Here is a 24832-nt window from a genome sequence, read left to right on the forward strand (position 1 = left end):
TAGATGCCCTCGAAAAAATTAATATAAGGGGGGGACCCGTCAAGCTCTCAGCTGCCCAACTCAATGCCAGAGCTCACTCCTGGGCATCAGGCACCTTTTTTTTCTCTGTCACGAGTCTCATTAGTTCATTTGATAACTATTTAGGCCTAAACCTTGAACAAAATTTCTTAATAGGTATGAAACTTTTAGTAGCATCCACGATTAATTCCTTGAATGCTTCCCACTTAGAATTTACTGTTGGTAACATCGTCAGTTGATCTCACTGTACAGAATTTAAAAACTGTCTGAGACCACTGTACTCACCTTTATGAAAGCAAAAACCATTTCCTTTACCCCTGATGGCAATTATATCTTTAAGTAAATCCCACATCAGTACACTGTGATCACTGCCACCTAGTGGTTCCTTTATCTGCAAATTCTTAACACACAAATGATCACTGCTGATAACCAGATCAAGAGTATTACCCTCTCTGGTTGTCTCTCGAACATGCTGCTGCAGAAAACAATCATCCAATAAATCCACAAAAGTCTTACCAGTGAGTGAGTGAGTGACCAACCCACAAGTTCCAGTCAATATCTGGGAAGATATCTGGGAAGTTAAAATCCCCCATTATAGACATTCTGATTTACTAGCCCACTCTTTTCTCTGTACAATTGTTCATTGTACTCATTCGAGTCATTAGTCATATAACACACTCCTACTCTTATTTTTGCTTTTTCAGTGCTTATGTCACACCAAACTGACTCAACAGTGCACTGTTCATCTATATCAACTGGATGCACTTCTTTTGATTTTATGTTTTTCTTAATTAACAGCATAACACCTCCTCCCTTCCTATCCTTTCTGTACACATTGTACTCCCCAAATTCCAGTTCTGCATTCCTTATATCTGTGTGACACCACGTCTCTGCTATCCCAACAATATCCGCCTTTGATGTCTTGACCAACACTTCAAATTCTTCAAATTTATTTACTATACTTCTAGCATTGGTATACATGCAAGTATACATGTACCTATCATTATTAGTTACCCTAACACATCCCATATACCCAACTGTTTCACAAAGGAGGTTAGGCAGGCGAAGGCAGATTACGAGAAACTTTGGCAAAAGATGCTAAGAAAAACAGCAAAGATTTCTTTACTTATATAAACTCAAAAAGGAAGGGGATGAATCTGATTGGTCCACTTCATATCGATAGTTCCACTTGATGATTCTGCTCGGATAGCAAACAAATTGAATGAGTATTTTGCATCTACATTCACACATGAGGAGTTATTAAGGTTTGAAAATGGCAGAAGGTTATCAAATTGTAGCAGGGTGCTTAATGATTTTGTAATAACTGAGAGCAAAGTGGAGGAGAAATTGTTTAAGTTAAACATAAGAAAGGCACCTGGGGTGGATGGGATCTATCAGTTATATTAAAGGAGGCGGCAAAGCAACTAAGCAAACCCTTAGTCATAATTATGAGAGCATCCTTGGACTCGGGGGAGGTCCCCACGGACTGGAGATGTGCAAATGTATCCCCAATGCACAAAGGGGGATCGAAGAGTGACACAAGTAATTACAGACCAGTTAGTTTAACTTCTGTTCCGGGTAAAATAATGGAGTCACTGGTTAAAGATGCATTGCAGGATCTTTATTATTTCTTTTTAAGATAATTAAAAATGTATAATTTAAAATTAATTAATTTTAATTAAAATAAAATTTTAATTAAAAATAATTAAAATTTTATGTGATAATGATGTTTTTGTGATGGTTTAAAAATAAGTTTATAAATAAGAAGCAGAGGAGCAAATATCTGAGAAACATATGATTGTTAGCATCTATTAGCAATAAACACAGGCTTCAATTTAGTTCAAGAATTTTTTTATATAAAAAACAGGGACTGCTCCTTATCTTTTTTGATAAAAAGATAAAGATCAGTATATCCTACTTGAAACTTTGTAATTTGTTCTATGTAGTACTTCAAACTGAAATTAAATGTTTTGCTTCAGAGTATAAGAAAGTAAATTTTATTTCATTCACAGTTCAACTAGTTTATAATATTTCTGTTTTACTATTTAGATTTTGTTTCTATAGAGAAACAGAATCCAAATATTTCTTGTTACAAGGCACACACAAAGTGTTAAGATTTCATTCCTGACTCACCTTCCATATGTTTGACAATTGTATATACAATAACAAACACTGACTGCAAATTCTGAATAACTGACACATCAATGTTCTTCACATTTACAAATAATACTGTAACTTGAGTCATGCAAGACATAAATAGATGATGTTCATCTTCAGCCTAAAATCAAAGTAAAATTAACAAGTAGTAACAAAGAAAAAAAATTAAATACATATATATATATATATATATATAAATGAATATTAAATGTAACCCCTTAAGAGTAATGTTTAAAAAGTTATATAGGATAAAGAGGTATTCAGTTGATGAAATGGTTTCAGTGAATGAAAGATTAATAAATCAAGTATAACAGATCCACCTAAAAGCGCAAAGCAGCATTAAAGGATGCAAGAGTATATAAAAGTTTGTATTAATATATTGAATAAAGTATGCATAAATGGATGTGAAAGTTACACAAAGTGCAAGTAACTAGAAGGGTGAGGAAAGTAGAAAAAGAAGTGTAGTAGATTTGTGAAAGGTGGAAGAATGTTAATATTCTAAAGGTTATAATGAATTAAGCAAATTATGGACTGAATTACCAAGCCACCAGAAAGTAGAAGAACTGTAAAGTAAAATTAGTACATCAAAATACTAATATAATAAAAATAAAATGCAAATAAAATAAAAAATGAAAGTGGTATAGCTGTCATCAGATATGGGGAGGAAACATATTTAGAAAATGGTCGAATATAGGTAAGGCAAATATGCTGATCTGATGTCAGCTGAAATAAATATTGATACTTGATCAGGTATTTCATCAGGGAACTACACCTGACCATGTATCAGGAACTGCATTTCTATTCTTGTCCATAGTAGTAGAAGACCACTTTAGATCCTACACAAAATGTGTTGGATCTAAAGTTACCATGTTACTTATATCCCTGGAATTATATCACTTCATAATTGGATTCTTAAGTACACTACCTTGGATATAATGTGAACTGATTCTTTGTCCTTGGATTGATTTACTATTCTTTCCACAGTGAATTCACACCTCATACTACTTGTGGATTCATCTAGTTTTATACACATGGATTACCTTAATGGAATTATTTCCATACTATAGTTGTTTCCTTGGAATTGTTTCACATACATGGATTTATTTCCCGTTCTTCTATAACTGGATCTAAAGTCATCATATTACTTATATCCCTGGAATTATATCACCTTCTTTAATCCATGAATTTAAATTAGTTCATTTTCCTTGGATGTATTTTCTGGCTAAATTGGATTCTTACTACACCTTTTTGGACTATAGATTATAATTATTAATCTATTTATATCTCAAAACATTTGATGATTCTTGTTGTCTATACTCTGATACTGTCCACGCTGGACAGTGCAATGTCGAGTCAGTTTGGTGTGACATAAGCATTGGGAGATCAAAATTGAGAGTAGGCGTGTGCTATAGGCCTAATGACTCTGATGAGTATAATAAGAAACTGTAAGGGGAAATAGAGTGGGCCAGTAAATCAGAGAGTCTTATAATGGGGGATTTTAATTTCCCAGATATTGACTGGAATTTGTGGGTTGGTCACTCACACTCTAGCAAGGCTTTTGTGGATTTATTGGATGATTTTTTTTTTTTTATGTAAACCCCAAACACGAGAGGTGTTAGAACCTATAGTACTTAGTACCGTGCTTGGGTTGGAGGTTGAGAAGGTGAAAGAAGATATTTGTTGACATTGGCCTTAAACTTCTGTAGACTGTAATTTTCAGGAAATACATATGAAAAAAGGTTGTTCCAGAAAACGGCAGTTGAATGAATAAACGAGGAAGATGAAAAGTTGGTTCTGTGAGTTTGAAGTTGGACAGTAAATGGATGTTGGCTGGTGGAGGCACGTGTTCGGACTGTTTTAAAAGAGAGAGCAGGAATTATAGAAGCTAATTCAGAAGAACAGTGCCCATGGAAGTATCTGTAGAAGAGGCATGCAGCAGAAACAGCACGTCTTTGAGGCAACGATTGCAGAGACTCTGTTAGAGATGAGTCATTAATTAACCTAACTGCCCTCTTCTGAATGGAATCAAGAAGCCTGAGAGAAGTTTTGGGGTCACCACCCCAAATGTGGTGATATTCCATGGCAGGGCAGATTTGCGATTTATACAGAGTGAACAGCTGTTTGGAAGAAAAGTAATGCCGAGAGTGAAAGAGAAAACCAAGTTTTTTAAATGCAGAAGAAGCCATATTTGTAATGTGCTTGTGCCAAGAGAGATTAGAAGTCAGGGTAATCCCCAAAAGAGATATTTTTCTACATCAGCATGTTCGGGAGGCAACTAGAGGGAGTAATACTCTTGATCTGATTATGAATAGTGATTCTTCATGCATTAAGAATCTGCAGATAAAGGCACCACTAGGTGGCAGTGATCACAGTGTGCTGAAGTGGGATTAACTCAAAGAGGTAACTACCATCATGGGTAAAGGGAAGGGTTTTTGCTTTCGTAAAGGCAAACCCATAGACTGTAGATGTGCAAATGTGACCCCTATTCTTAAGGAGGATCGAGGGCTGACAAAAGTAATTATAGACCTGTGAGTTTAACTTCTGTTTCAGGAAAATTAATGGAAGCACTGGTTAAAGAAGCACTGCAGAATCATCTAGACAAGACTTCAGTTATAGCTCTGGCACAGCATGGTTTTGTTAAGGGAAAGTCTTGCCTGACCAATTTGATTGGATACTATGATGCAGTCACAAAATAACTGGATGCAAGGAATAAATTTGATATTATATACTTGGATCTTAGAAAGGCTTTTGATAATGTTGCACATGGAAGACTGCTGCAAAAATTGGAGCAGTGTGGCATTGGAGGCAAACTGCTGCTAGGGATAAAGGGATGGTTGAGGGGGAAAAGAGAGAGAGTTGTAATCAATGGATAATGTTATTAGTGGAGTCCCTCAGGGTTCAGTGTTGGGTCCATTATTGTTTTCTGTATTTATAAATGATACTGATGATGGTATATCAAGCTTAATGTCCAAGTTTGCAGACGATACAAAGGTTGGCAGGGTTGTTAAGGACACTACTGATGCTATGCTGCTGCAACAGGATCTGGAAAGGTTGAGCAGATGGGCTGAGAGGGGCAGATGGGCAGGTGGCAAATGAAGTTTAACATTGACAAATGTAAAGTACTACGAATGGGAAACAGTAACCTGAGAGCAACGTATCAACTCTGTGGTACTACACTGACATTGGTAGAGAATGAAAAGGACCTGGGGGTAATTGTGCAGGCAGATATGAAGTTCTCTGATCAGTGCAGATGGGCTGCAAGAGTAGCTCATGGTGTCTTGTCAATGATATACAAGAATTTTTCTAGCAGGGATAAGGAGGTGATTATTCCCTTGTATAAGGCAATGGTCAGGCGACACCTTGAGTACTGTATACAGGTCTGGAGGCCTCATTTCAAGAAGGATGTAGAGCTGCTGGAATGAGTACAGAGAAGGGCAACAAGATTAGTGAATGGAACAAAGGGTTGTTCTTATGAAGAAAGGCTTAAGTTTTGCAAATTACAGTGTCTGGAGACTAAGCACTGGCGAGGTGATCTGATAGAGGTGTATAAAGCCTTGAATGGTTTGAGCATGCTCAATACCAATGGGATTCTTCCTCTTGCTCAGAATAATCACCTGAGAGGATATAAATTCAAATTGAGGAAAGACAGATGTAGGATAGATGTAGGGAAATTTGCCTTTAGCCAGCGGGTAGTTGGTTGGTGGAAGAGACTTCCATCCCTTGTTGTGGAAGTTGATAGCCTAAATAAATTTAAGGCTCAGCTGGACAGGTATTTTGAATGAATGGAGGGGTGAAATGGGAGTGGGTTTTTTTTTTTTTTTTTTTGGCTGATGCTGCATAAGCTTGCTTTCTTGCATCATTAAATTAATTAAATTAATTAATCAAAAATATTAATTAAATTTTTGATTAATTAATCAAAAATTTAATTAATATTAAATTAATCAAAATTTTTATGATTTTTACTGAAAAAATTAATCTATTTTAGAACACTATGCCTCTAGTAATGATAATGCTAATTTTATTTTTTATTTTTATTTTATTAGTATTTTGATGTAGTAATTTTATATTACAGTTCATCCACTTTCTATTGGCTTGGTAATTCAGTCCATAATTTGCTTAATTCATCATAACCTTTAGGATATTAACATTCTTTCACCTTTCACAAATCTACTATAGTTCTTGTTCTACTTTCCTCACCCTTCTAGTTACTAGCACTTTGTGGAACTTTCACATCCATTTTTGCATACTTCATTTAATATAATAATACAAACTTATATATATATATAAAATAATTACAACAAGGATTTTACAAGGCACAAAAAAAAGGTGAATAGTATATAAATAAATGAATACATTAAAATAATAAACACATATTCAGTTACAGAGAAAAATTATTATTATTTTTTTAAAATTATATAGCAAACAGCTGAAAATATTAGAAAACAACATTAACAAAAAAGAAAGAATTAAATGGAGGAAAAAATTAATGCTACTTGGTGTTATGTCTGTTTGTCTTTACTGCCTGGGGACAGACAAACATAATGAGCAGTAGCATTCTTTATTTCAAAGCATTTCAATTCCTCCATTGAAATAGTACCTGCTTCTTTACTGAAATGCTGCATTGGACCAATGCAGCCCAGTAAGAGTGAGCTTTGTTAGCCCACTAATGAAAGTTACATCTTCAGTCAGAATATGTGCACACATGCATGCACGCACACATGCACGCACACACAGAAAGAGCAGTACATGGCATCAAATCTTTCCACTGTTCAGTTTCCTTTTCTTGTTCAGTTTTCCTGTTTTTGATTTTATAATTGATTAATTGTGTATAATTGATTATTAATTTTTTAATTATGAAAATCATTCAATTATGCCCATCACTAGTTCCAACAGATCTACATCCTTCCTGAAATGAGGCAAAAAAATATACAAATTAATGATAATTAATTTGTATATTTTTATAATAAATTTTCATCTGAATCAGTCATAATTCATATGTATCAATTCCCAACTTCAGAGAAGAAGGAAAGTTGACAAAACAAGTAACATAGTTTACTGTTTATTTGTACTAGAAGAAGTATAAATAAACAGTTTAGGAATAACAGAAGAACAAGCATTAAAAGCGAATAGAAAATGTGAGGATTCGATAATTTTGGAACAATCCAAATATTAATCAGAAAGATAAATTTAAAATAAACAAAACTATAGTAAAGTCTATGATAACATACATAGCTAAGATAAGAGATACAATAACAAAAATAAAGCAAGTAAATGAAACTACAGAAATGAAAACATTAAGGAAAGTAACTCAACTGTACAAAAACATTAAGTGAGAAAATTATAAAAACAATGTAGAATATAAAGATCTTAACCAGGGGATATATATAAAAGAAAAAAAGAATAACAAAAACATATGGATAGGAGAGAGAGAGAGAGAATGGCAGGTGTACAAAAATATTAAAGAACTAGGAACTCATTGGCAAATGAAGTAGAGGAACAAGAATATGGAAAGATGAATGATCATAAACCAAACAAAAAAAAAAAGGTTAAATGGGAAAATAATAACATACAGGGTGTTTAAAGAGTATGTGCAAAAATTTCTTAGGGTACAAAATAAAGTAAAAAAAATCATATTTTGGAATTATGCATGAAAATTATTAAAATAATCATTTAAAGTTGTGTCTTTCATCCAGAATGAAGGAAATGCAGGTATGGAAATATCAAACAAGTAGTAAATAAAAGACTAATACCATTGCTTGTATTTTTGCACTACACCTCCCCCTCCCCCCCCTCTCTCAAGGGCCAACACATTCCAGTGCTTCTATTCTCTATAATATTAGATGTTTTATAGAGCTTGTTCAATGAGAGCATTGTTTGTCGAGTTTTGCATCAATGGCTCCATTTTCCAATGGAAGATTGCCAATTATTAAACATTATTTGGTGTCACTAGGCAATTGATGAAAAATATATACAGTCGAAGCTCTTTATAGCAACCCTCTATTTAACATCCTACACGATACAACATCCTATGTGGTTGGTCCCGTCCAATTTCTCATTAACCTAATGCTATTTTATGAACAACCGATATAATGCTCTTCAGATATAACAACCATTTTCTTATTCCCCTGGGGGTCGTTATATAGAGCTTCAATGGTATTTCACTGTGCTATAAGGTTGCCAGGGCAACTATAAGCCTACTAGGAATATGCTGAAGAGGAAACTATTGATTTGGTTCAAGAAGATCCACGGGCAAGTACTCAAAAATTGGTGCTGCTTCACAGGTTTCCCACATGTTTGTTTGGTGTATTCTTTGGCAGCAGGGCCTACCTTGAGGATATGCAGGCCCCAGACAAAGTATTTTTGGGACCCCTGTAAAAATGTTTATTATGAAATGACATTTAATGTTTTTGGAATAATAATAATAATAATAATGATAAATGGATATGTTTTGTGCTGTTTTGTGAAGTCATGGCACCAATTGCACCTTTAAAGGCAAATATATGGGGTCACCTGTGATTTTCATGTATAATTTTGGGGTCATGGGTAGGAAAAAATTGGAACACCTGGGCTAAAGTCCAATAATGGGACTGTTGTATACAAGTATTCACACACAAGTAGCAACAACTCGGTTCGTGCACTTACACTCCAGTGGACTCACCGATGGCTAAAGCAAAATTGTGTGGAATGAATACGAAGGTTAACTCTGAAAGTTTCCAGAAGAAAGTGTTTTGTTTAGCTGTAATCAATTGTCAAGGAAGAACAGTTGGCATCTCCTTATCCAGTTTTAAGGTTCTTGCAGTGGCAGAGGGCACTATGCCATAGTGCCCATTACCTTCTGCCGCTGAAAAGGGCACTATGGCATAGTGCAAAAAACAAAAAATTCTACCCTAGGCAAAGGGCACTATGGCATAGTGCAAAAAACAAAAAATTCTACCCTAGGCAAAGGGCACTATGGCATAGTGCAAAAATCACAAAATTCTACCATAGTGCCCTCTGCCACTATGGTAGAATTTTGTGTTTTTCAAATTGTAAATAAAAAAATTTATTTTATGATTCAAGGGGACTAGGCCCCATGATTTTATGAGCCCTAGGCAATTTCTTTGTTTTAAGGAGTCACTAAGGCAAGGACAACTGTAAAACTTTCAGCTACACAGAGTACACACAGTGACTCCTTCAGACTATTCTCAGTGACAATAGTTCTGTCAATAATTCCCCCACTGTCATGTCCAAGACACTGACCAGCTTTCATGAATCATATACTATTTATTGACAAAGTGAACCATGTAGAGATGGAACTAACAACTTGCATGAGTGGGCAGAAGAAAATTGGAATAGTGTAATAGTAAGGGCCTGACGAGGGCAATTCTCTAACATCTCGTGCAATATTGTTGATGATCAGATAATTGGGCCATATGTTCTTCCACATAAAATGACTATCCAAGCTTACCAACACTTTTTTTGATGATTGCTTGAAGAAGTTCCTCTATAGAAAATACATGATGTAGTGTTCATGCAAGATGGAATGATCGCCCATTCAAGCAAGGACTTACCTCATTCCTAACTATCCACTGAAATGAATAAGCTAGAGAGATATTCCTGTGGGGTCATTTACGGAGCCTGTGTATGAAACAGAAGTTCATTCCAGAATCACAGTAGATAAATAAATGAAATGTGGACCTGAACAAACTGCTTATTCAGAAATGTCTAAGCACATTCAACATTCACTAAGGTGAGGCTCAAGTTAAAGTAAAGGATGCCACTTCAAAGATTATTGTGATCCTTATGAATTAAAGGACAACCACATGAGGAAAGACTCTGAATATGCAGGCTATAGAGCTTCACAACCAGGCACCTCAGAGGTGACCTGATTGAGATTTATAAGTCTCTGAGAGAGATTAGTAAAATGAATGAAGATGGAATTTTCACTGTTATAGAGAATTCCAGAACTTGGGAGCATAAATCCAAATTACAGGGAAGAGGTTCAGACTAGATTGTAGGAAATTTTATTCAAGCCCGAGTCACTGATTTCCGGGACAGGTTGCCTTCATGGGTAGTTGAGGCTGAAAGTTTGGATAAATTCAAAGGTCAACTGGATAGTTACCTATGTGAGGGGGGGGGAAGCAAATAATGTATAGTTTTTTATCTACTTTTTTTTTCAGCCAATTTTTTGAAAGTTTGTATTCCAGTTTTGAAAGTTTAATGAAATAATTCCAAAAAAAAAAAGTATTTTTGAAAACACGTGGTTTTTATGACATTTTTTTGTCTTATTTTGGATCCTAGCATATGTTCAAGAATTTTTGCACATACTTTTGAACACTGTGCATAATTTATAGTGATAAAGGATGTGAATCCTATATTCAAAATTAAATTAAATCACTTTTTGAAATATTCAAAATTAAAATAATTTTCTTTCTATGATTTTGATAAATGAATAAGACCATTTAATTTTATAATTTCAAAAGAAAACTAATAAGGTATTGCAATGAACTAATAATATAATCATTTTCTTTGCAAATCAATTATTCTGTTTCCAATATTTCAGATACTTTGAATGGCACCTGTTACTGAATAATCTCATAATATTTTGGAAAATTTCAAAATAGTAATTTTTAAAAAACCAATCCACTGGCGATATTTTAGCATTAGTAGAGGCATATGGTTCAAGAAAGCAAGCTTATATAGCATCAGCCAAAAAAAAACTTCCCATTTCACCGATCTATTTTTAGTCCTTGAGGTTGTCAGAGACATTCCCTCAGATATGCCAGACAAGCTGTACTTGTTACCTGGGAGTAGTAGTAGTAGTAGTAGTAGTAGTAGTAGTGGCACATGATGCAAGAAAGCAAGTGTAGGAGCTTATGCAGCATCAGCCAAAAAAAAAAAAAAAATCACACCATTCCCTCCAAATGCCTGTCCAGTTCCTCCTTAAATTTATTTAACCTATCAACTTCTACAACGACAGATGGAAGTTTGTTCCACCAATTAACCACCCGCTGGCTAAAGGAAAATTTCCGCACATCTATTCTACATCTGTCCTTTCTTAATTTGAACTTATGTCCCCGTAGGTTGGTAATCTGAACAAGTGGAAGGATCCCATCAGAATTCAGCGTGCTCAACCCATTCAAGGCCTTATAGACCTCAATCAGATCACTGCGCAGGTGCCTAGTCTCCAGCCACTGCAATTTGCAGAACTTAAGCCTCTCTTGGTAAGAGAATCCCTTCATTCCCCTCACCAATCGTGTTGCTCTTCTTTGTACACGCTCAAGCAAATCTACATCCTTCCTAAAATGAGGCCTCCAGACCTGTACGCAGTACTCAAGGCGTGGCCTGACCATTGCCTTATACAGAGGGACAATCACCTCCTTTTCCCTGCTAGCAAAATTCCTATATATCATTGACAAAACCCCATGACCCGCCCTAGCAGCCTGTCTGCACTGCTCAGAAAACTTCATATCTGACTGCACAATTACTCCCAGGTCTTTTTCATTTTCTACCACCTTAAGTGTAGTACCACACAGTTGGTACGTTTCTCTGGGGTTACTTCTACCCATATGCAGTACTTTGCATTTGTCAAGGTTGAACTTCAGTTGCCACTTCTTAGCCCATCTGCCCAAATTATCTAGATCCTTGCAGTAGCACACTGCCATTACTGTCATTAACAACCCTGCCAACCTTTGTGTCATCTGCAAACTTCGACATTAAGCCTGATATACCTTCATCAATATCATTGATAAATACACAAAACAACAGTGGACCCAGCACCGAACCCTGTGGTACTCCACTAATAACATTAGTCCACGAAGAGCAGCACCCATTGATTACCACCCTCTGTCTTCTCCCACTTAACCATCCTTTTATCCATTGTAGCAACTTACCCTTAATACCATTCTGCTCCAATTTGTACAGTAGTCTTCCATGCGCAACAGTGTCAAAAGCTTTCCTGAAATCCAAGTATATGATATCAAAATTATTTTTTGTATCCAGTTCCTTTGTGACCACATCATAATAACCAATCAAATTTGTCAGACAAGACTTTCCCTTAACAAACCCATGCTGTGTTTGAATTATTGATGCAGTCTTGTCTAGATGATCCTGCAATGCATCTTTAACCAGCGACTCCATTATTTTACCCGGAACAGAAGTTAAACTAACTGGTCTGTAATTACTCGTGTCACCCTTCGATCCACCTTTGTGAATTGGGGACACATTTGCACATCTCCAGTCCGTGGGAACCTCCCCTGAGTCCAAGGATGCTCTCATAATTATGGCTAAGGGTTTGCTTAGTTGCTTTGCCGCCTCCTTTAAAATAACTGGATAGATCCCATCCACCCCAGGTGCCTTTCTTATGTTTAACTTCAACAATTTCTCCTCCACTTTGCTCTCAGTTATTACAAAATCATTAAGCACACTGCTACAATTTGATAACCTTCTTCCATTTTCAAATTGTAATAATTCCTCACGTGTGAATGTAGATGCAAAATACTCATTCAGTTTGTTTGCTATCTGAGCAGGATCATCAACAGTCGAACCATCGATGTCAAGTGGACCAATCATATTCATCCCCTTCCTTTTAGAGTTTATATAAGTAAAGAAATCCTTGCTGTTATTCTTAGCATCTTTTGCCAAAGATTTCTCGTAATCCGCCTTCGCCTGCCGAACCTCCTTTGTGACCTGATTACAGACTAGCTTATATCTGCCACAGGCTTCTGCGTAACCTGATAATTTATATGCATCCCATGCATATTTCTTCTCTGTCACGAGTCTCATTAGTTCATTAGAGTCTAAAACGCTGATGGAACTGATATTCGGGTGACACACAAGTCAAGTAGACCCAATTTCGGCAAAGTCCGGATGGTCTGTGACAGCCAAATCTTCTGCTTGCACCTTCAATGTTATCTGCTATGTGTATTTTTTTTTTTTTTTTTTAATTTGCCTATAATTAATCTTTATAATCCCAGCGAGGTTATCTCTGCCGCGGTGCCATGAAGGGTATTGTAGGGTCGTGGTACCTGTGTGTACCAGTAAACTTTACAATAAAGATCTTATTTATTCACTATGGTGGGACTGTTAGTAATCCTGGGTATAACCTCCATGCACAAGTACATGGTGGGTGACCACCCAGGTATGAACCAACGTAAGCAGGGATCGAGGTGTGGCGCCCACACCACATGGAGGAATGCCACCCTTCTATGTTACCAGGCAGTACTAGGTGGTAGATGACTCTCATCAACCAGTGCAATACCACCACTTTGCTTACTGGAGGCTTGAAGTGGTGGAACCCATGTTTAGTCTCTAGAGCTAAGTTCCGGTCAACCCTTCCCTATCTCTTCCATCATGCAGTATGATTGATGACTTTTGAGGTTATTATGAACATCATGGCGAGATCCAATATTCCTTACATTTCGAGGCTGCAGCTCTAAAGCGGTGTTCACGGGCCAGCCACTAGTTAGTACACTGGACTGAACCTATTGGTAACTCTCTAGGAGGCTTCCAGATCAGCTAGTGTATAATCTTGCTACCTCTACTCTGCCAGATAGTGACTGGAGGGAGTCCGAGTAGTGTGTGTGCAGGGAGCATTGTCGAGGCCACGTTATGTCAAGGATCTGGGTATATTCTTACCATGTGTACGCCATATCCAAAAATTTAATTACTTCATACAGCATGTCCCACCCACTTTTTCTTACTATTGAATACACCATGAATTGTCAAACTAATTGAGCAAGTTTATCTGCATAAAGATCTAAACCTCCCAAGCACTTCCTAATTCATTTCACAAATATACATGGTCTCAATTCTAATCTCAATGATGTCCATTTCCACTTGCAATCTGCCAAGCCCATGTACTTTTTCTGACAGAATCTCAGTTACCGGTTGATTCAACTACTGCTCATCTCAGATGCCCAAATTATTCACTGTATGATTCCTTTCGCCTCAAAGGTGGTACTTGTACATATGTCCATTCTGATATTCCCTGTCAGAGACTTGGCAATTTGGAATCTCCTCTCTTTGATCTTCTCTGGCTTAAAATCTCTCTACCTCATTGTGTCAAATTCATCTGTTGTCTCTACCGTTCTCCCAACTCCACTAATCGCTTGGAGCTCTTTGACTTCCTCTCTTCTCAACTTGGAGAAAAATACACACAAGTACTCTTTACTCCTAAAGCTTTCAAACATGTTTGACATAAAGTTCTAAGAAGAGGATCTTATGGCCTGCCTTTGCATTTTTTTAAAGTACAATTTGTAAATTGGGCTTTACAAAAGCTAAAATTTATTTAATTTTGGCTTTTGCAAGCTACATAAATCAAACAATTGGTGGTAACTGACATAAATGAATTTTATTTTATATGATATAATACGCTATATTGTATTTTATACAAATATGTGTAAATTATTGTACTCTTATTTGTATAGAATACAAATATGATATAAGCAAAGTGCTATAAACTGAAAATAGAGCATAATCAGTATATCTCTATCCCCTGCCTCCTACCAGCACCAGATAGTGTGGGAACAGAATGGAGATACAAAAAGAATGAGTAAAAGAAGAAATGCATTTAAGTTGTAGCCAGAGAAATAACATACAAGAAAGACAGAAAAATGATAACTTAAAAAAATAAATAAAGAAAAAAACAACTGTCAACTCCTATTTTAATAAAAAATAATAATAGTAACAGTAAGAGCACAATGATATACTTTTCGAATAATTGGAAGAAGGAACTTCTTGATATCTGTAATATTCAGATCCTTGTACTTCTTAAATGTGAGTTCCCTATCTGAAAAATTTCAGAGTAGGCTAGTTAATTTAAAATAAAAGTATATAAAGTAGCAATATTTGAAATCATAATAATTAATACTGATGTGATACTTACGAATATGATCACTGTGGTTGTTCTATTCATCACACAATGAATCAATAAGAAATGTTTTAATGTATTCTTTGGAATGAGTGATGAATCTATTGTGAATAAGGCACGGTTATAACAGATGCCTTCTATAAAATAAAAATAAAAAAAGTGGTGGCTAATTAGAAATCACAGATTCATATGTAAGTAAAGAAAAGCACCTCTAGTCTGTATTTCTGAAATTCAGAAATTCCTAATACTGCAGCAGTACTAAAAATAAGGAAACATAAAATGCTCGAAATTATGAATATAACTGAAATTCTCTATAAGTTATTATTGTAGGTGGTAGATGACTTTCATCAACCGGTGAAATACCACCACTTTGCTTATTGGAGGCTTGAAGTGGTGAAACACATGTTTAGTCTCTAGAGCAAAGTTTCCGGCATCCCCCTTGCCCCATACTTCTCCTTCAACCCATGCACGGTACTAAGTACTATAGGTTTTGATACCTTTCGTGTTTGGGGTTTTCATAAAAAAAAAAAAAACATGACTTCGCTCATCAAACCTATGGATCAGGCATTGTCTGTAGTAGACGGTGAGAAACATTTTAAGTTAAGAGACTTTTGGAAATTTACAATATTTACCACGCCATCTTAAATATTAATAAGGCCTGGGCAGAAATTACTAAAAGTTATTTAAATGGTGCATGCAAGAAAATATGCCCAAGGCACATAAAAGGCTTCAAAGAATTTGAAAAAGACGAATCACATGAAGAGGTTGCAAATAAGATTGCAGAGCTACTTCAGTTGGAGGTTGATGCCAAAGACGTGGCAGAGTTAATAGAGGAAGAAGAAAAGGAATTATCTAAGGGAGAACTTATTGACTTGCAGGCAGCGATAGTGAAAGAATAAAATGCTGATGAAGTGCAAGATGAACCAAATGAGGAGCCCAGATGCTTCATCACCAGAGAGATGGCAATGGCATTTCATGAAATTGCATCGGCAATGGCTTGGTTAGAGATGGATCCTGACGGTGAACGATTCTTAAAAGTTAACAGAGGGATGAATGATATGCTTGCTTGCTACAAAGAAATCTATGACGAAAAGAAAAAAGCCACCGTCCAGTCATCCATTAATATGTTCTTTCATAAGGTTGAGCTGCCAACGCCTTCTAAATCTCCACAGCCCTCAACCTCTGCAGCAGTGTACTTATCAGCTGAAGACGTCGATTCTGGAAACGATGCTAAAGAGGTAAAACTTACTGATGTTATGCCTGTCTCCTCTCTTTTTTTGTAATTTTATAATTTTGAAATTTTTTAAATTACATGCTTTTGTAATTTTTCCTGTGCATAAGATAAAAAATGGAATGAATACAATAAATAATTCTATTTTCATGTTTTTCAAACATTTCTTTTTTGATTCAATCAATTCAGCGAGCACAGTTGCGAGTCCTGCACAGGCATGGGGAAAATTCTGACACGTAGCATCCAACTTACATGGACTACCAGGAATGCAACCCTTATATAAGTCTGGGAGTGGCTGTAGTACTAAACTTGTCATTTATAAACTAAACTTTGTGAGTAATGCCAAGAACAGAATATCACTCCCCATATTACTACTTCCACTAGCAGTGCATCCGTGGTAATTCATCATTTCCACGTCAATCAAATTAAAAGATATATTCATTTATTAAACTCATTAAAATATTCATTTATTAAAAAATTAACATCCAATATGAGGCTGAGTATTCATTTTCTGGAAATGGGCACAGATAAGTGGCTACTTCTTTCAAGTGATTTTATGGAACTCTAATGACCTGTATTACTGGTGCCATCCCAAATTTTTTTGCCACAATAGCTTGAGTACCACACACACAGGTCTGGGAGGCTTAATTTAAGAAAGAAGTGGATCTCTTGGAAAGGAAGCATTAGCATTAGTAGAGGCATATGATGCAAGAAAGCAAGCTTATGCAGCATCAGCCAAAAAAAAAAAAAAAAAAAAAAAAACCGCTTCCTTTTCACCCCTCCATTTGTTCCAAATACCTGTCCACTCAGCCTTAAATTTATTTAGGCTATCAACTTCCATAACAAAGGATCAATGTCTGTTCCAACCAACTACCCACTGGCTAAAGGCAAACTTCTGCACATCTATCCTAGAACTGTCTTTCCTCAATTTGAATTTATGCCCTCTCAAGTGATAAATCTGAGCAAGAGGAAGAATCCCAACAGCATTGAGCATGCTCAAACCATTCAAGGCTTTATACACCTCAATCAGATCACCTCGCAGGTGCCTAGTCTCCAGACACTGTAATTTGCAAAACTTAAGCCTTTCTTCATAAGAGCACCCCTTTGTTCCATTCACTAATCTTGTTGCCCTTCTCTGTACTTGTTTCAACAGCTCTACATCCTTCTTAAAATGGGCGCCTCCGTAGCCAGGTGGGAAGGAGCAGCAGTGCGTAGCACACACTTCTTGATTAGACCGGGGTTTGAGCCCGTCACCACCAAATACGGAGGATGCAGAAAGGTCAGGGAATGACCACCGCATATTTGTGGAGCAATATGGCCTTAGTTGCTAATGGTACTAAAAAAAAAAAAAAAAAAAAACCTTCTTAAAATGAGGCCTCAAGACCTGTATACAGTACTCAAGTTATGCCTTGCCCATTGCCTTATAAAAGGGGATAATCACCTCCTTATCCCTGCTAGAAAAATTCCACTATATCATTGACAAAACACCATGAGCTACTCTTGCAGACCATCTCCACTGCTCAGAAAACTTCATATCTGCCTGCACAATTCCCCCAGGTCCTTTTCATTCTCTACCACTGTCAGTGTGGTACCACAGAATTGATATGTTACTCTGGGATTACTGCTTCCCATATGTAGTACTTTACATTTGCCATATGTAGTACTTTACATTTTACTTTACATCTGTTCAACTTTTCTAGATCCTGTTGCATCAGTGTACTCTCATTAGTGTCATTAACAACCCTGCAAACCTTCATATCATCTGCAAACTTGGACATTAAGCCTGATATACCATCATCAATATCATTTATAAATACAGAAAACAACAATGGACCCAACACCGAACCCTGGAAGACTCCACTAATAACATTAGTCCATGATGAACAGTGTCCATTGATTACCACTCTCTGTCTTCTCCTACTCAACCATCCCTTTATCCATAGCAGCAATTTGCCTCCAATGCCACACTGCTCAAATTTGTGCAGCAGTCTTCCATGTGCAACAGTATCAAAAGCCTTTCTAAGATCCAAATATATGATATCAAAGTTATTCCTTGCATCTAGTTCCTTTGTGACCACATCATAGTATCCAATCAAATTGGTCAGGCAAGTCTTTCCCTTAACAAAACCATGGTGTGTCCTAACTATAACTGAAGTCTTGTCTAGATGATCCTGCAATGATTCTTTAACCAGTGCCTGCATTAATTTTCCCAGAACAGAAGTTAAACTAACAGGTCTATAATTATTTGTTTCACCCTTTGATCCTCCTTTGGGAATTGAGGTCACATTTGCACATCTCCAGTCCATGGTTACCACCCCTGAGTCCAAGGAAGCTCTCATAATTATGGCTAAGGGTTTGCTTACTTCCTTTGCTGCCTCCTTTAATATAACTGTATAGATCCCATCTACCCGGGTGCCTTTTTTGTTTACTTTCAACAATTTCTCCTCCACTTTCCTCTTAGTTATTACAAAATCATCTAGATCACTGCCAGAGTTTAATTCACCTCTGGCATTCCCCTCCCTGAATAACTCCTCATTTGTGAATGTAGATGCAAAATACTCATTTAGTTTGTTAGCTGTCTGGACAGGATCATCAACATTTGAACCATCAATATCCAGTGGACCAATCAGATTCATCCCTTTCCTTCTAGAGTTTACATAAGTAAAGAACTCTTTGCTGTTTTTCTTTGCATCCCTTGCCAAAGATTTCTCATAATCTGCCTTTGCCTGCCTAATTTCCTTTGTGACTTGGTTACAGACCAGCTTATATCTATCATAGGCTTCTATGTCACCGATTAATTTATATCCCATGCATTTTTCTTCTCTGCCATATGTCTCATTAGTTCGTGTGACATCCATTTAGGCCTAAACCTTGAACAATATTTCTTAGTTAGTATGTTAAGCCTAGTAGCTTCCAAGAAAAATTCTTTGAATGTCCCCCATTTTGAATTTGCTGTTGGTAACATCATCAGTTGGTCCCACCATATAGAATTTAAATACTGTCTTAGACCATAGTAGTCGCCTTTACGAAAGCAAAAACCCTTCCCTTTACCCGTGATGGTAATTACCTCTTTGAGTAAATCCCACTTCAGCACACTGTGATCACTGCCACCTAGTGGTTCCTTTATCTGCAGATTCTTAATGCATGAAGAATCACTACTGATAATCAGATCAAGAGTATTACTCCCTCTAGTTGCATCCCAAACATGCTGTTGTAGAAAACAATCATCCAATAAATTCACAAAAGTCTTGCTAGTGTGTGAGTGACCAACCCACAAATTCCAGTCAATATCGGGGAAATTAAAATCTCCCATTATAAGACTCTCTGATTTACTGGCCCACTCTATTTCCCTGTACAATTTCTTATTGTACTCTTGTATACAGTATTCAAGGTGTGGCCTGACCATTGCCTTATACAAGGGGATAATCACCTCCTTATATAAGGCTAAGGAAGTGCATCCAGTTGACATGGGTGGACAGTACAGTGTTGAGTCAGTTTGATGTGACATAAGCACAGGGAAAGCAAAGTTGAGAGTAGGAGTGTGTTATAGGTAAGGTGTCCATACGTCCCGGTTTTCCAGGATTCGTCCCAGTTTATGCGAAACTGTCCCAGTGTCCCGAAATTTTTTTTCAGGATGCTTAAATGTCCTGGTTTCTTATCACAAACATTTTTGCACAAATTTATTTGTGCACAATAAAAAATTAGTAGCAAAGTTCAGAGCATTGTCTTCAATTGCATCGTCAGTTACAGCCTGTACATCGCCTGTTCACCGCCAGTTTGCGCCCACCTAACTATAAACTTTACAATGGTCAAAAAACTTAATCCATATAATCAAGGAGGTGATGTCTAGCATTGATTGGCAGGTCTTCATTTCTCGTGTATGCACGTGCAATGTTACGTGTTCAGTTTCATTTCACGCAACTTTTAGTTTAAGTTCAGTAATTTGGATGTTCGGACGTGTGTTTTCTTCCTTTATTTTCATTGCACATGCCTCGATAAAGATAAGCAAGTTTTTGTGTGAGTTTTTGTGTAAGTTTTCTGTGGGGAAAATAATATCCCCAAAGAAAAGTGCATTGCTTTTGGAGCTGACAATACAAATGTTAATTTTGGAGGGTTCAACAGAAGAGGCCAATGCAACAAATTTTCTCGACTCCAAAATTCAGTTAATTCCAATATCAAAGATGTCGGATGTATAGTGTATATATTTCATAATTCTGCTCAATCGGGAGCAGGAAGACTAGCTGTTGACGTGGAATTTGTAGTTATAAAAATATTTTCTTACTTTCACACTTATACTGTTCAAATGGAAAGTTTAAAGCAATTTTGTGCTACCGTTGATATAGAGTATAAAAAATTACTCTCCCACTCTAAAACTTGCTGGTTGTCATTTTGCCATTGAATGCATTTTAAAAATTTTCGAAGGTTTAAAATCTTTTTTTTATCCAAGGAAAAACCTCCCGTTTTTATTGAGAAATTTTTTAATCATCCATTGGGAGAAGCATATTTGTGGACTGCCCACAGCTTTCTCAGTTTCTTCAATAACCAAATACTAAAAATTGAAAAAGCAAACATAACTATTCTAGAGGTTAAAATTATTGTTGAAGAAACGATTGAAACGATTGAGATAACAGAAGAATATCTGATCAATTTCTACCATTTGAGGCTATAAAAATTATTCAGTGTGATATAGAAAACCAAAAAGTTCATAAGTTTAAAAACAAAATCATAGATTTTTATTCAACGGCTAAAAATTATTTAGAAAATTGGTCAAAACCCATAGAACAATTTCTGTTCTTAAACTGAATGCTAATGAAAAACATTCCAAAATGGGATGATATAGCAAATTCTGTAGAATCATTTGAAAAAATTGAAATTAAGTTTGATTGTTTGTTTGTTATTTGGTTTTTAGGAGCATTAGCAACTAAGGCCATATTGCTCAGGGATATGCGGTGGTCATTCCCTGACCTTTCCGGATCCTCTGTATTTGGTGGTGACGGGCTCGAACCCTGGTCTAATCAAGAAGCGTGTGCTACGCACTGCTGCTCCTTCCCACCTGGCTATGGAGGTGCCGAATTAAGTTTGATGAAAATTTATTATATGATCAGTTTGGAGTTTTAAAAAAAATTGCCATAAATGAAATCAAAAATAATAAAGAATGGAATACATTGAGTTGTGTTGAAAAATGGACAACGTTACTTAAAAATATAGAATACCTTGAACAAAAGAGCGAGTTTATTAGATTATGTTCATATTTATTTGCAATTCCAGGTCAGAATGCCAGCTGCGAGCAAATATTTTCTTTAATGGAAATACAATGGACTGGTGAGTGTAACAGGTTAGAAATAAGTACAGTTAATGCGATTATTACCTGTATTTTTAATTTGAGGGACTTAAACTGCACAGATTTTAAGAATAAAATTAAAAATAACAAATCTCTGTTAAATGCCATGAAGAGTTCTGCTAAATATATTAATAAAAAATAGTTTTCATATTTATTGCATGAATTTTGTTGTTCAAATTTAAGAACTGTATTTAAGAAATAAAGTGGGCCAATAAATCAGAATGTCTTATTATTATTATTATTATTATTAGTCTTATAACGAGGGATTTTAACTTTCCAGATATTGACTGGAACTTGGGGATTGTTTACTCACCCACTAGCAAGACTTTTGTGTATTTATTGGATGATTGTTTTCTACAGCAGCAGCATGTTAGAGACGCAACAAGAGAGAGTAATACTCTTGATCTGATTATCAGCAGTGATTATTCATGCATTAAGAATCTGTAAATAAGGGAACCACTAGGTGGCAGTGGTCACAGTACATTTATGTGGGATTTACTGAGATAAAGGTAACTTTATATTAACTGAGATAAAGGTAAAGATAACTATCACTGGGATAAAGGGAAGAGTTTTTGCTTTCATAAAGGAAAAACAGTGGTCTCAAGCAGTTTCGAAAGTCTATACCGTGGGACAAACTGATGATGTTACCAACAGCAAACTTTAAATAGAAAGCATTCAAGGAATTAATCATAAAAGTTACTAGGCTTTTCACACCAACTAAGAAATACTGTTCAAGGTTTAGGCCTAAATGGATGTAAGATGAATAATAAGACATGTGGGAGAGAATAAAAGTGCATGAGATGCATAAAAATTATCGAGTGATACATAAGTAAATATAAACTAGCCTGTAACCAAGTCACAAAAGAGGTCAGGCAGGCAAAGGCAGATTATGAGAAATCCTTGCCAAAGGATGCAAAGATTTTTTTTATTATGTAAACACTAGAAGGAAGGGGATATATTAATTTGGTCCACTTGATATTGCTGATTTGATGTGGATAATTGTGCTGAAGTTGCCGAAAAACTGAATGAGTATTCTGCATCTAGATTTACACATTTGGAATTCTTTCTTTAGGAAAAGCAATGCTTGAAGTTTATAAAATTCTAACAGGGAGCCAAATGATTGTAATAACTGAGAGCAAAGAGGAGGAGGAGGAGGAGAAATTGTTGAAGTTGAACATAAGGCACCTGGGGTGGAGGGGATCAATCCAGTTATATTAGAGGAGGCAGCAAAGGAAGCAAACCCTTAGTCATAATTATGAAAGCTTCCTTGGACTCAGGAGAGGTCCCCATGGACTGGAGATATGCAAATATGTCCCCAATTCTCAAAGGGGGAACAAAGGGTGACATGAGTGATTACAGACTTGTTGGTTTAACTTCTGTTCCGGGAGAAATAATGGAATTACTGGTTAAAGAAGCACTGCAGGATCATCTAGACAAGACTGCAATTATAGTTCAGACACAGCATGGGTTTCTTACGGGAAAGTCTTGTCTGACAAATTTGATTTGATATCAAATTTGTCAGGTCATATCTTGCATACTGTATACAGGCCTGGAGGCCTCATTTTAGAAGGACATGGAGCTGATGGAATGAACACAGAGAAGGGCAGCAAGATTGGTGAGGGGAACAAAATGGTGATCTTACCAAGAAAGGCTTCAGTTCTGCAAATTGAAGCATCTGGATAGTACTAGGCACCTGCAAAGTGATCTGATTAAGGTGTTTAAGGCTTTGAATGGATTGAGCAAGCTCAACACTGATGGGATTCTCCTCTTGCTCAGACCACACACATGAAGAGGCAGAAATTCAAATGAAGGAAAGACAGTTGCAGAATAGATATGGAGAAATTTGCCTTTAGTCAACAAATGGATGATTGGTGGAACAATTTTTTTATATGATGCTGTATAAGCTTGCATCATTTGCCATTGCTAAGCCTGGTTCTTGCATCTCTGTCACTACTACTACTGTTAATAATAATTAGCTGTTATTCAGAAATGCAGTTATAATTTTTAAATATGTTACATTGAGACCAGCTAAAAATTCCATAATGTTTTTGAAGTATTTCTGAAAATTACTTAATGTTATCTAATTAGGTCAAGTTAGGTTAGCTTTAAAAATTAACTAGTTTTATCTACTAATAACAAGAGGTTAAATAACATTTTGCTGAAAGGACAAGAAAATATATTGTTTTGGATATTAAATGTAAAGCAACCTAACCTAACAAATTTGTAACAAAGAACAAAGATACTGAATATAAACTGTATTTGTTATTGTTTTGTATACCTAATTTATAATGGGTATTCAAAAATAATATTTTTAATTTTATTTTGTGTATCTAACCTAACCTGATCACAAAAAAGAGCAAGAATACTGTTTTAAGTATTCAACAGCTTAAAGCAATAAACTAACCTGACTGACCTGATCTTATAAGTAACAAAAGTTACATCAGATTATGAAATATTTTTTAAAAAAAGTATTTTCTAATATAACATTGTTTCTTTATTTAAATTTGACTATGCAAGCTTGTTTGAGCATTTGAATTGACTGATATGCAAATTAATGATTCATCAACTATCAGGAAGTGCAATACAAGAAGGATAAGTAATTATGGTGAAAAGGTTACAAGACCATAATTACGTATCCTCCAAAAGTATGAGCTGCAGAGGAGCTATTCCCAGCAAATGCCTTCTTGTACTTTCCTAAGTGCCTTCCAAAATATTGTTTCGTGTATAGCATTAGTAGAGGCATAAAATGCAAGAAAGCAAGCTTATGCAGTATCAGCCAAAAAAAAAAAAAAAAACTCCCATTTCACCCCTCCATTTGTTCCAAATTTGTCCAGCTCAGCCTTAAATTTATTTAGGCTATCAACTTCCACAACAAAAGATGGAAGTCTGTTCCACCAATCAACTACCCGCTGGGTAAAGGAAAATTTCCTCACGTCTATTCTACAAAGAGGAAGAATCCTATCAGCATTCAGCTTGCTCAACCCATTCAAGGCCTTATACACCTCAATCAGATCACCTTGCAAATAATAAATAATCTCAAAAAATAAATGTTTCCCTGGTTCCTTGTTCTTCACATTATTCAATTTTATAATTTTTATGAAATCAAATAATACCCATTTATAAAGATGATGATTATTTTACCTTGAAATTTGTCTTTCACCTGCAACTGTGAAATAGCAAGGGTGACACCAGCTATCTGTAATGAAAACATTTGTTATTAAAACAAAAAACAGAT

General features: G+C 36.0%; 1 protein-coding gene across 1 annotated transcript in view; it reads right to left on the reverse strand.

Moving 5' to 3' along the window:
• Positions 1–24832, reverse strand: part of LOC150076726 (adenylate cyclase type 10-like) — a 74163-nt gene that overhangs the window by 21205 nt on the left and 28126 nt on the right. The window contains exons 6-8 of the mRNA XM_090386627.1: positions 24739–24793; positions 14865–14944; positions 2152–2296 (exon numbers count right to left, since the gene is read on the reverse strand). Coding sequence (XP_090242753.1) covers positions 2152–2296; positions 14865–14944; positions 24739–24793 — 280 coding nt within the window. The remainder of the gene's footprint in view (positions 1–2151; positions 2297–14864; positions 14945–24738; positions 24794–24832) is intronic.

The sequence above is a fragment of the Mastigoproctus giganteus genome, chromosome 12 (genome assembly GCF_048544385.1).
Source record: "Mastigoproctus giganteus isolate SK-2022 chromosome 12, ASM4854438v1, whole genome shotgun sequence".
In the NCBI taxonomy this organism is placed as follows: domain Eukaryota; kingdom Metazoa; phylum Arthropoda; class Arachnida; order Uropygi; family Thelyphonidae; genus Mastigoproctus; species Mastigoproctus giganteus.